Source organism: Pteropus medius, unplaced genomic scaffold (genome assembly GCF_902729225.1).
Source record: "Pteropus medius unplaced genomic scaffold, Ma_sr-lr_union100, whole genome shotgun sequence".
NCBI lineage: Eukaryota > Metazoa > Chordata > Mammalia > Chiroptera > Pteropodidae > Pteropus > Pteropus medius.
This window is the reverse complement of record NW_024347790.1, coordinates 10,412,508-10,426,496: the sequence shown is the minus strand read 5'-3', so window position 1 is coordinate 10,426,496 and position 13,989 is coordinate 10,412,508. Positions and strand designations below refer to the sequence as shown.

At 31.5% G+C, this 13,989-nt stretch overlaps 1 protein-coding gene across 13 annotated transcripts in view; it reads left to right on the top strand.

The window, feature by feature from the left end:
• ABI1 (abl interactor 1) overlaps positions 1 to 13,989 on the top strand; it is an 89,337-nt gene that overhangs the window by 64,996 nt on the left and 10,352 nt on the right. For 4 of the 13 annotated variants that reach the window (XM_039877609.1, XM_039877602.1, XM_039877599.1 and 1 more), the window contains 5 exons: positions 2,300 to 2,314; positions 3,048 to 3,148; positions 4,407 to 4,547; positions 7,089 to 7,189; positions 11,938 to 12,114. In XM_039877609.1, the coding sequence (XP_039733543.1) occupies positions 2,300 to 2,314; positions 3,048 to 3,148; positions 4,407 to 4,547; positions 7,089 to 7,189; positions 11,938 to 12,114 (535 nt within the window). Of the gene's footprint in view, positions 1 to 2,299; positions 2,315 to 3,047; positions 3,149 to 4,406; positions 4,548 to 7,088; positions 7,190 to 8,102; positions 8,184 to 11,937; positions 12,115 to 13,989 lie in introns of all 13 variants that reach the window. The other 9 variants (XM_039877607.1, XM_039877606.1, XM_039877600.1 and 6 more) reach the window with 5 other exon arrangements.

The following is a 13,989-nucleotide window of genomic DNA, read 5'->3' as shown; positions in this document are numbered from 1 at the left end:
ATTATTTGATTTTGTTCTTGATTTTTAGAATACTTATAATAAATTTTTAGGAATCACCTAGAATGTTGAAGTTTTTCCTAGATGGTTGATCAGACTGGGGCTATTGCTGGATCTGTTGCATTCTGAATTATCTGGGGTTCCTGATCAAGAGAGGAGTATAGCTGACAACATTGGTCTGTATTCTGCCCTTCTTCTAGACTGTTAGAATTTCCCCTTTGCTGTCATGCTTGGAAGTTATATGTAATGTTGGGACACTTTGCAGATGTAGAGGAGGCTGCTCATTTGTTTCTTGTATTTGTACCCAAAGATGTGACTAGGGTCGTATAAGAGCTTAAATTCAATTCTAATATAAGATATTTTAGACTAGATTGAGATGGGATTTGGATTTTGAGAGTCTGGAAGAACTTCTTTTGTATTACATGCCTTTCAATTAAAAATACCTACTCATTCACTTTCTTTTTTACCTCATCTTGATTTTTCTTCCTATTAAAGCAGTACATACTCATAAAAAAATTCTGTTACCACCTTAGAAGTGAATATCCTATGTTATCCCTCCACTAAATTGTGTTTAATACACAATACTTAGAAGGGTTTAAGATGAAACCACATTTTACAAGGACATTTCAGTGAGAATATTTAACTGTTTCATCATATATGGGAATTTTTAACTTCCCATCATAAATGGGAAGTATAAACACATGATATATATATACTGAAAATATACAGATGTGAATTTTGGCAATCTACTTTTGTAATATGGATATTTTAGACACAGGGTGTTTGGGGAAAAAACTAAAAATTGAGGCAAAATATACATAACAAAAAATTTGCTATTTAAGCATTTTAAGTTACAGTTCTGTGACATTAAGTACTTTCTCATTGTTACACAGAGTATTTTAAAATATATTTTTGACTGGGGGTAGGAGGATGGGTATTCTGTGAGAACATTATATCTTAGAAGCTGTATGTGGCATATTTGTCCATGTTTTGTTTCTGAGTTATAAAAAAAACACAATTATTTTTACCCTACTAGTCTCATTGCTGCTTTATTTCTCCAGTTTTTCAGTTTTTTTAAAAGATTATTGCTGGCTTAATTAAAAATTTCTAGTATACCATATCTTCAAGGATAATAATGTTATTAAAGTTTAATTTCTAAATCCTGGTGATAAAGGTAGTAGCTAGGTAGAATTCCAGACATTGTTTCCAGGTAAAAGTGAGCAATATCATTCTAAACAAATATTAAAGAATACCAAAATTCTGGCAGTTTCTAGAAATTATAATGTATCTAGGACAAAGTGCATTCCTCCACTGAATGCTTTTCCTTAATGTTGCCTTTATGATCACCTGAAAAACGATGACTACATATTTAGAACAGAATGTTATGGAAAGAACTTGAAACCTCAAAATTTATAAAAAGATTGATTCTACAACCTGACGATACTTCTTCTAAAGTGGCATAGTACAGCTAATGATGCTTTAGGACTGTATACATTATTTCATATTCTTTCGTACATGTGTTCATATTTTTATATGTACATATTATTTTATATATAGACTAGTCATGTTTCATAGAAGTAGCCTTTAAGATCAGAGCAGCTTTTCTTTAGTTTTGAATTTTGGCTGAACTACTTCAGAAGAAAACTTAGAACTAAACCTATAACTTCCTGCTAGTGTTAGCCTGGTCAGGTTTGGATTCATAAATTACGAATGAGAGTTTCCAGACCCTGTTTGTTTATTCCTTAGTTAGAATCTGGCTAAGCCATTACTGTGAGAGTGATTTTGTTTTTAAACATTGAGGTGTTAGGTCTTTTTCCAAATTGAAAAACAACCTGTTGTTTTGAATTCCAACACTTGCAGTTTATCACTTTTTGAAAATACTAAACTGTTCAAATAATGAATACTTGTACTTGGGCATTTATAATCCAGTAAAGTCTTAAGTCTTGTACAATGATGTATTAAAGTAGCCTTACATTTCATATGTTAAATTAAAGTTTGCTTGTTTATCATTATGATCAGTTGGATAAAATACTAATCTAACAAATTATTGGAACTGCATGAGATTGGCATGATTAAGTGGTGGTTTCTTTTGTGGAATAGTCTTTTAAAAATATGTGATACACATAAATATTTCTCTACTGTTTATGGATACATTTTTCTTTACAAGATATTGAAAATAATGGCTGGGTAAAGTCAATAAACATGAATGGAATAACTGTAAATGTAAACCTGTCCTATCAGATATAACTTATTTAGAATTAATTTCTACTTTTTCCCCCCCTTTTTTTTTGCCAACGTAAAGTGGCTAAAAGCCAAGGTAAGAGATATTACTTATCATTTGATCCACAGTATTACCTCTATATTGATAGAGGCTGCAGAGCCACTAAAATTTGAAAACTCTTCCTATGTCTGTCTGCTTTTTCCCCATAGGATATATGTAGATTAAATATACTCAAACTCAGTTCAAATCAGCAACATTTAGCTTGGATGTGTTAATATATCAAAGATATATTGACATCTGCATTTATATAGGAACATTAATTTTGCTAACATTTATTGCTTTGCTCATTTTTTGATAGTTGCCTTGCTTTTATTGACTTACAATTAGGAGGTTTCCCAGACATCATATATGACTTTGTTACTGAATTCTTAGGATAAAAATTAGTTTTCAGATAACTGTTTTAACAAATTGACATTGAGATCTGCAGTTTATATTACATTCATGTAAACATTTCAGAAATTTTGGGAAACCCAGTATTTGAATGCAAATGTTTGATCTCAGTTAACATGTTTAACAATAAAATGATATAGAAAATCTAATAATTTCACCTGTATTTTGCCACAAATTGGTATGAATAGCACAAAATAATAAGAAAAGTCAAGTGTAAGTGGTTTCTTGACCTTTTAAAATATAGTACCAAAGTCTGTTGTTAAAACTGTCTGGGAATCCTTACTTCACATTCTGGTGTTAAAAAAAAAAATACATGGTATCAAAACACTAAGAGAACAATTTGATATAAAAATAAAAGCTCTTTTTTTCTACATTTTAGCATGGAAGTAACCAGCCTGCAAGAACTGGCACACTGTCGAGAACAAATCCTCCTACTCAGAAACCACCAAGTCCTCCTATGTCAGGCCGGGGAACATTGGGGTAAGAATTCAACTATATTTTACAAGAAAATTCATATTTTTAAGGAAAAGATGTTTATGTGACTTAAATGTATAAATCTTTGCTGTGGGACCTTCTGAATGTGACACTACCTTTTACAAGCTCATTCTGGTTCTTATTTCCTTGAACAGAATCCAAAATGGATCTGCCTGTTTTATAATATTCTCTATATTATAATATTCTCTATATTTTGTACATGTGTAAATGAGCATTAATTTATTTTTTATCTTTTAATTCCCTTTTTTAAAAAAACCCCACAAATTTGACAAGTTCATTTCAAATGAAATGACCAGAGGATTCCATATGGTGCTTTTCACATGTATTTACAGTATTTATATTACAGTACTCTGAATAAGTGGTCTATTTTGTGTAGTTTGGCTCGATAACCTGCAGCTCTTGTTTCCTCTACTGCTTGCCACCTGGAACTTAGGGGCTCTTTACCTGAAGTACTTCTAACTGTGCTTCTGCTGGTAATCTTGGGGCTCTTCATATTTGAATAGCTTTGTGGGAAAGCCAGTTTGAGAAGTAGAAAAGATAACAGTTGGTGGCTTCTTTCTTCGCAATTCTCAATGCAATAAAAATATTGAATAATTGGTGAGACATTCTGAAAGATTGTTCACCTTAGCATTGGAAATAGTATATTAGAGTTTTTAGTGGAGGACTAGGAAATCATTGTTTTATAGTAATAGGAAGCAGCAATCAACTTTACTGAATCTTGGTTTTTACTTTCATTCTGTAAATTCCTTGCCCTTGAAAAAAAACATAAAATTATTCAATATAAAAGTTAAAATCATTTATTGAAAAAGTAATGGCATTATGCCTAGGATCAGAATGTACTTGTCCAATCTTTCCACAATGAGGTAGGAATAAATTGCAGAGGAGATATTTAGCTTCCATAATGTACAAAGACAATGCCTTTGGGTAACTGAACTGGAAATAATGCCTATTTCTAAGGTTCGGTATTATTGGGCATTTAAAAAATTGTAACCAGTATTTTTAAAAATAAGGTTAGAACTTTTAAATTACCCTTTCTTTTGGTTTTCCTAAGAAAAGGTAACATTTTAGTTTTTGCATAAAGTACCAAAAGTTATATACTACAATTAAGAATTTTTTAAATACATTTTGTTAAATGTTTTTTAAAAACTCGTTATACTTTGTTACAAAGGGGCAATCACAGATTGGGGAGAAGATACCATTTTATCATTCATGTTCATTGTTCCTTTCTCTAATGCTTCTTTAGACGGAATACTCCTTACAAAACCCTGGAACCTGTAAAACCTCCAACAGTTCCTAATGACTACATGACAAGTCCTGCTAGGCTTGGAAGTCAGCATAGCCCAGGCAGGACAGCGTCTTTAAATCAGAGACCAAGGACACACAGGTAATCAGTCCTTTAGGTTGAGACTTTGGACATCTGAATGTAAGGGTTATTGACTGGTCACAAATTCTATAAAGTTGTTAAGTAAAGTTCTGCTCTAATGCTAATACCGAACATTGAGGGTAGTAATATTGTTTATGCTCCTGAAAATTTCTGTCATAACTTCTTATTTTTAGATTTTTAAATATATGTTTATTCTATTAGCAGATTGCTGCTATATCTTCCTTTTGACAGACGTACAGATGGATATCTGGATTGAGGCCAAAGAGTATTTTTTAGAAGAGTCTTTTAAAAAAGATCAAGGCAGCCACTCTTACTGTTTTAGATAAGAGATTAAATATCAGAAATTAAACAGCATGATTTAAACTTTTTGAGAGGTTGGAGGAAAGAAGACTTAGCTTAGTCCTGAGCAAGAATTTATTGAGAGTTGATATACTCCAGATTATGTTATAGTATAAATTGTTTAATAAAAAAGTACAACAAATCAACTACCCAGTGGATTTTTAAAAACTTGGTTTTGGAGCATAACTTGCATTTAGAAAAGTGTACACTTTATTAAGTATACAACTTAATGGATTAATACAATTTGAACATACTCATGTAATCATCACCCAGATCTGAAAATGAGACCTTACTAGCAAACCAGAAGTCCCCCTCAGGCCCCTACCCAATTATTGCCTCTACCTTCTTTCCCCCAAAAGTGGCCATTCCATTTTGGGGCACTTTTTTAAAGCTAGACATATTTATTATACAGCTTAATTTGTTTTATTCTTTAATTTTACCTCTCACCTCATAACTTGAGCAAGAACCTCTGTTTACCTTGACCTTTAGTTTGGTGTATTAGAGATATAACTTAGTAAAACCATTTTTGGGGTTTCAACTAAATAGGGTATCAGGCTCTTAGATACTATGTAATTGGCATTTGTTGTTTTTGCTACTCTTAGTAAATACATTCTTATATTGATATCTGCAGTTGAGTGAGTTCATGTTTGTTACTGAATTATTTTATCAAAGCTTGGTTTTTCTCTGTAGTTTATATACAACAACTAGTTATTAAGAGTTACTTCGTTAGGTATTAGGGACATACCAATAAATTGACAGTTTTTTTTTTCCAGAAGCTCATTCTGTTAAAACAGAGATCAACAAACTTTTTTATAAAGGGCCAGATTGTCAATATTTTAGGATTTGTGGGCCATATGGTCTCTGTTGTAGTTACTCAGCTCCCCACTGTAGCACGAAAGCAGCTATGGACAATACGTAAATTATCGAGCGAGGCTGTGTTCCAATAACATTTTATATATAGTACTGCAATTTGACTTTCATATAATTTTAGTGTGTCATAAATTATTCTACTTTTGATTTTTTCCAACTATTTAAAAATATAAAAAATGTTCTTAGCTCACAGGTCGTAAAAAATTGGATCATGAGTCAGATTTGGCTCATGAGCTGTAATTTGCCAAAATAAAAAAAAAAGCACATAAGCCAGTAATTGTAGAAGAGGATAATAAATGCAAAAACTTTCATTACATCTATGATGCATTGCTGTTTCAAAGCAGATTATTGATCACCTGGCTTGAGGAAGTTAAGGGAGGCCTTCACATTAAAGCTGTTTTTGTTATATAAACATCTTTCTTTTATTTCCTTTTTGTTTCATTAACAAGTGATAATGTAATTGTAGAATGATCACATTGGAGAAAAAAAAATTTTATCTAGGCAGTGCAAGTCTTTGCCCTGTTAAGTTTCTGGGCCTATTGAACCAATGATGTTGTTTTTAAAACAAAGTGTGGAGTCTGAGTCTACACATGCACATATGTACATTTACAGACGTGTTTGTGCATACACAGATTACTAAAAACAAGTATATAGGATGAGGTCTTATACCTAAAGGGGCACTAAGTCCATAGGAATTAGAATCAGAGGGAACTTTTAGAGTTTGACAGTAACAACTTTTCTAGAATGCCTCCCACTACTTCACTACTGTCTTTTTTTGTTGTTTCACTCATTTTCCTGAAAATTTCCTGTTTTATCACCATTCCTTGAGATGCGTGGAGGTTTTCCGACTAATTCCAGGCTAAAACTGGTTAACCTTTTATTAATTTCTATAACATCTTGTGCATTTTCTCTTGTGACATGCTTCACACTGTTTTTTAATGTCTCCTTTCCCATTCTCAGCTCTGAGCTCCATGACAACATGGTTATTGTCTGCTTTTATATCACTGCTGTTCATAGTAGATTTTAAATAAACCCTTGTTGACTCATTGCACTATAAGACTTTATTGGTCACCCATTTCTCAGTAGGATGATCTCTTCTGATAGTTCTGAGTACTGTTATGATTCATTCGATTTTCAAAAGATTGAGAAATGAAGTGGTTCTTGTGTTTCACTCTAAGTATTAGTTAAAATTGATATTGAACAATTTTTAAAATTTATATATGCACATATATATCATAAAGGGCAGTAGTTAATGGCTTTGAGTTGATTGTGGGAATTGTTTTGGATAAATCTTTAGAATTGCTTTTTCACAATTTTTTCTTCTCTTTGCAGTGGAAGTAGCGGGGGGAGTGGAAGTCGAGAAAACAGTGGAAGCAGCAGTATTGGCATTCCCATTGCCGTGCCTACACCTTCACCACCCACTATTGGACCAGGTATGTTATTTATTAATCTATTTTAATATATAGTAGTATTTATGCTCTTTACACAAGTCTGAAATAATTTAGTTTTATTAGATAAAATTATTTGCTAAATTTATGTGATTGTTGCTAGACTATAAATGTTAACAAATTAGAAAACATTTTTTAGGTTAGTTTTTACACAGTCTTTAGGGTTTTACCAGCCATTTCTCCTCACATATAAAACATATTAAATAACTTTATTAAATAACTTTTTGGTCATTTTGTTTTAGAATTACTTTCCAAGGGGACTAGTCAAGAATGATATTATTTCGAGAGCAAACCAATATTGTTCATACTCCAACCAAAGGATCAGTGTCTATAATGTGAATTATATATCAGTGTGTTTTGGCATTGCCTCGTAGGCTGGTGTTTCAACTCTGATGTTAGTTTCTTCTGCGACTTCATTATATTTATATATGATATTCAATATATATTTCAGTAAAATACCATGAATGTAAAATGGGATTGTAAAAGGAAAAGTTCTTTTACTTTTTAGATTATATAAAAATTTAAAAAATCATTGCAGAGCATTAAATTAGTCCTTTGATTTCTAGTAAATGAAATGAAGACTTTGTAGTGTTAAAAATATACATTTTAAAAGTAAATATGATAATCAGTACTGTTAGGGAAAAATTATTAGCTTCAAGGATGTTGAAAAAGGAGAAAAGCTACTTATAAAAACAGGCATATTTTATAGTTAATGCAGGTATGAACTCAATGGCCTCTTTACCTAGTAAAATTCTTATTCATTTGAACATGCTTTACATATGGGTGTGTCTCTCTCTCTTTTTTTTTCTTCTTTCCAAAACATTGTACTTTCTTACTGTTTCAGAATGTTTAGTTCTCTTTCTTGCACTCTGACCTGAATTATAAACTATTTTATTAGAAAACATTTCTGTCCCTCCTCCTTCTGGAGCTCCACCAGCACCACCTCTTCCACCACTTCTCCCAGTGAGCACTGTGATAGGTGAGACTGCATAACCATTGGAGTGATTTACCTTACTTTGCGTAATTCATAATAAACTCCTCTGTTAGACTGCTAGCTTTTATAGTTACTAGGTTGTAAGGGGTAATACAAAGGTTAAAGTGTTAAATCTAATTTACACTAATTTCTTCTGGTGAAAGGCCTCTGAAGTTACACAGAAAACAAATATAGAATAACTTCCTCTGTAATATGAAATATTTCTGTGCATTGTTTATAACCATTTTAATGTGGTTTATATTATTTAGATTTGTCTAGGAAAAGTATAGCAGTGATTGTTCAAAAATTTTTTTAAATTAGTAATGTAATATGTTTTAAAAAGTTCTCCTTGATTTGGAACTCCCTGGTATATACAACAGTCAGAGTATTGGAGTGAAGGCAGGGGCAGAAGGAAGAAAAATGGAAAGGAAAATGATGTGCGGTTTGGGGTGCTTTGAGGCTTTCCTATGGATCACAGTTTGAAAAACTCTGATATAGCCCAGTACTTAGTGCATCTGAAGAGCCCATGAAACATTTTTTTCAGTAAAATAACTTTAAATTGTTCCCAAGTTGAGAGTGACTGGATTGAGCATATAGAGAATTCCAAATATAGACTCAATATAAAACCGTTCAGCCTAGAAATACACAATAGCAATAATCTGGGTAGAAATGGATAATGAGATGTTTCAAATAATGAGAGCTGAGTTTCATTATTGTGAAATACAGCCTTCCAGCAACATCTTTTCAAACTTTTGTACTTGTACTCAAAGGAAAAGGAGCAAAAGAAGATAACAAAAGACCCTAATAATAGAAATTGTTGGCAGACAATCCATGTGAAAAAAAAATTTTCCTCAACCCAATTGGTCATCAGAAAAATGAAAATTAAAACCACAGTGAGATACTAATTTTTATCCACCAAATGGGTAAAAATGAAGTCCGCTAGTATCAAATGTTGATAAGGAAGGGCAGTGTCAGGGAAGTACATTGCTGGTCAGAGTTTATTAGTTGATACACTTACTTTGGAAAGTAATTTATTAACTAGCCAAGTTAAATGAGTTTCTATCTTAGATTTATCAATTTCATTTTTAAATATTTACTTTAGAGTACTGGTTCCCAAATATGTTATGGGATTCCTGAGGGTTGTGAAGATTCTTTCATGCAGTTTCTGAGATCAGAACTATATTCATAATAAGATTTATTTGCCTTTTTCATTCTCATTCTGGTACTGTGGAATTTTCAGAGGCTATATGACATATCATAAAATCATTGCTTTGATAGCTAATGGAATTTGTATTTGTGGATTCATGTGTTTTAAAGATATATCACTTTTGATTTCTAATATGGTAATTAACTGTTGCTATAATCCACCTCAACAAAAGCTTTTGAGCTTCTCTAATTTTAAGGAGTGATCCCTGAGACCATAAAATTTAAAAACCACTTCTTAGAGCAGTGGCTCTTAGAGTGTGACAGTGACACTCCCCTTCCCCCGACCAACAGCATCTTCATGGTGGGGGAACTAGTTAGAAATGTGAACTTCTAGGTTCCACTCTAGATTTACTCAGAAACTCTGAGGACTGGAGCCCAGCAATCTGTATTGTAACAAGCCCTCAAGGTGAAATTCTGATCAGCGCTGAAGTTTGAGAACCACTGTTGTAGAGGAACTCAGGAACCTTATTTAGGAATGTTTGTAGTAGTAGTGTTAGTAATAGCAAAACTGGATGCAACCGAAACGTCTAATAATAGAATGGATAAATTGTGGTATGTTTTCATGTAAAGCAACAAAAATGGATGATATATTGATACACTTAACAACATGGACGAATCTTGAAAAATAAAGTCGTAAGGAAAAGAGCAAGCCAACAATGTATAATCATCTTATTATAAAAATATAAATTTGCAAAATCTTTATATGTATTATTTAAGATTACCTATGATTTTTTTTAAAAGCTGTATATGGTAAAAAAAAAAAAAGATGAAAAAAAGTGAATGTTTAACACATTCCTTTTGGGTTTGTGATCCAGAAGAGGACATATAGGAAGCTTCAGTGATACTGGTAATATTCTATTTCTTGGAGCAGGGTATATATCTTATTTTATTCTTTAAAAATTATGTGTACTTATATATTTTTGTAAATAAGTTATATGATCATTACATATAATTATATAATACATATTACCATATAGCCATATGCATGTATATAATTGTATGTATAACATATAGTTATATGTATCAATATACCTTTAGGTATTATGGTTTATTTCATAATAAAATTAAATTCTAAAATAGGCATAGTTCGGAACTGCTGAATAGTTGGTTTTGGGTTTTAAATCACCAAGAAAAATAACTTGGATTACATATACTTTTTATATAGGTCAGAGAAATATAAAAGTAATTTTACAGAGATTTCTATTAAAAATGGTTATAGAGTTACTTTTTAGTTTCCTAGAAAACCTAGCTGTCCAAAATTACTCACGAAAGCTTTTGAATAGACTTAGTTTTAAAATATTTTTCTATTTATAAAATGAATATGTGGATGATTTAAATAATTAGTGACTGCCTATGGCTTGGGAGCTCCAAAGTGTTAAATATTAGCACTTCTTTTAACGAACAACCTCTGCTGTACGATTTTATCTAATAACTCTTATGACCTCTAGGGGAGGTTAAATTAGACAACTTGAATGAAAAGAAATGTAAGATGCTGCCTTTTTACATATTCATTGCTAGGTGTTTGGGTTGGGTACAGAGGATAATCTTAATTCCAGAGTTACCTTTGGAAAATATAGTTAACTTTAGAGGCTTTGAACTTTATTAACCTTTTAAGTATAAAACTTTTGAAATCTTAGTAAGGATGACATTGAATACAATTTTAAGTATTAATACTTTAGTCAGTTAGATATGCATGATAATTAAAAAAGAAGATTGTTTTGGGTGTAATATGGAAAAAAAAGCCTTCCAAATATGAAGAAAGAGAATGGATTTCCTACACAAAGCTACCTTAAAATGTCCACATTTTACAGTCTGAATTTTTTTTTAGTTTTGTCAGTTACCAAAAAAAAAATTAAGTGATAGGGAAAAGTATGTTATACTTAAAGTTTGGAGATACACAAGAAATCTGACATTATTTAACAGCTTTAAATCTAGAAGTTGTACTTCTCTTAAAAAATGATTCAACTATAATATGTGTTGATACTGCTAATACAATAAACATTCAAATAAATATTGTACTATATGTGGAAAATATGCTTAACTATTAAAATTTTATAGTATAACTTGGATCTGACTGGATGGATTCTTATACTGTGCTTCAGAAGATTTGGTAATGGAAAGGAAGAAGTTTGTATAGTAGATATTAATTAATACATTCACATTTAAAAACTGATGTTTTCCACCAGACTATCTTTTGGTACCTATTTTGTTGCAGAGACACAGTTTATATATAAAGTTATGTGTTCTAAAATGATACAGAAAAAAAGGTTTACATAATATTAGCAAAATACAGTTTAGAATTATGCTAAATTAAAAGGCTTAAGAATGTTACTTATTGACTTTTGCAGCTTTCCACGCTGTATCTGTTTTTCCTTGGTTGTAACTTCAGAGATAGAGCTATTTGTACTTTACTTTTACTTTTCTCTTTATTTTGTGCTGTGGGCTTTAAAGTAATAAATATTTCTTACTGGGAGCCCCTCGCTTGTTCTGCTATTGGAGGTGATAATACAGTGCTCAAGTTCTTTGTTGGTTGCCTTTGACTAATGCTTTTCAGCGGCCCCAGGCTCAGCTCCTGGTTCCCAGTATGGCACAATGACCAGGCAGATTTCTCGACACAACTCTACCACTTCCTCGACATCTTCTGGTGGATACAGACGAACTCCCTCTGTGACCGCACAATTTTCTGCTCAGCCTCATGTTAATGGAGGTCCACTTTATTCTCAGAATTCAAGTAAGCTTGTGCTTTGCAGGCAAACAGCATCAGTGGAGCTCTTTTTGAAAGAAATTATTTGAAACCGTTATTCTTGCTAGTGATAGACAACAATTGAACCTGTGCTATTTCATGTTTATTTTTGCTGTAGGAAGTTAGTTCTTGAATCATACCATTTAAAAAATAATTGCTTATCACTTTCTCTCAAAAAAATCGGTCTTAGTATACTTGTATACTAAAATTTAACCTTAATATATTTTTATTACTATAAATAAAACTAGAAAAGAAAAACACTGAAATTAAGCTGAATTTATTCTTATCGACACATTTGAGACTATTCAGTAACAGTAAAATTTAATATACTGTGGACGTTGTTTTTCTTCAAAATAATATAATGAAATTGCTGGCTATCACTTTTAAGCTTGTTAACCTATACTGAAATGAGTTCAAAACCATTAAAAAACATTTGCGATGTCTGCTTATTCTGTCTCTGAATAATTATAACAGTGGGGAGGATTTTCTTTTTGATTTTTTCTGTTCACCTCAAATTGCACATCTCAACACTAACTGCAATCAATGCTTAAAAGCTAATAAGATTAGAAAATAGTTTGGGCATGTAATGTTAGGAAGATCAAATTGCTTATGGTAGTCATTAATTTCACTCTCATATTAAGATGCTTAATCCAAAAAGGAAAAACAGATAAAGAAATCCGAAATGAGACTATTACTCAGTTATTTGTTACTGGCTTGAAGAGGTGATCACTAGGCCTAGACTGACACACACTTTCCCCACATAGCTTTTGTAGCTACTTTCTAGAGCTGTTTTATTAATTTACTTAAAAAAAAAAAACACACCGACTTCTCCATGTTTACATAGGAAGTTGATTTAAGTTCTTTTTATTTATAATCCATATTCTGAGCATAAATTTTAAAGCAGAACTGGGGGAAAGTTACCTTATTTGTTGTTAGTTTAAATTTTAGAGTTAAAACTTAATTGTGTTATAGCAAAAAACTCATGAGAATTCAAAACCACTTTAGCAGAAATGTCAGGAGTCTCAAATTTATACAACCTTTTTTTAGACTAAAATTTTCATACAAACTACTAAGAAACTTTACCAATTAGAATTTTACCTCACATTTTTTCTGGTCTCCTTTGGTGTAGTGGAAAGTAGCTAGGGTCTGAATATTCCACAGATTATCTTATTATTAACCTCACTATTATGACCTGTTTTTTTTCATGTTACCTTGCATTTTTAGATCCCATCTTTATGTTTATTATTTTTTCCCTCATTTAGGCATTTAATTTATTACGCAAATAGAGTTTTTGGGTGACTTCCCACCTAATCCTGTTTCTGTAGTTTTATTTTAACAGTATTTAAGTGGGTTGCTTATTCTCAGACAAGACATTTTTATTACTGAATGTCTATCTTTTGGATATTATAAAGCAAATTTAGCCTCAGATTTTAAATATATTACTATGTGTTGTCAAATTAATTATCCTTCAATCTGAGTTACTGTTGGTGTTGTAGTAGTAGATATAAATGTTTTTAGTGTTTTGATGTGCATATTTCTTCCTCTGTCTAAATGTGGTGGTAATGATTAGTATCTGTGCAGTGTAGCTTTTCTTTTTCTTTAAGTACTAACCAGTATGGCCAGTTACTAAGGGTTTTTCTTGAACGGTATTTTTTTAGATTTTGGAAGGTTTTTTTTAAGTCAAAAACTGTAACATTTTATTCATTTAAGAACCTTCTATATACAGAATATCAGAATGAACTAGGACCAGTTTCATAATGAATGGAATGCTGTTTTTAGCCATACAGTGAATATTATGACACATATATTGCTTTAAGTTATTGCTGCTTTGAACACTGAACCTCTTTCAAATTTTTATGCTTA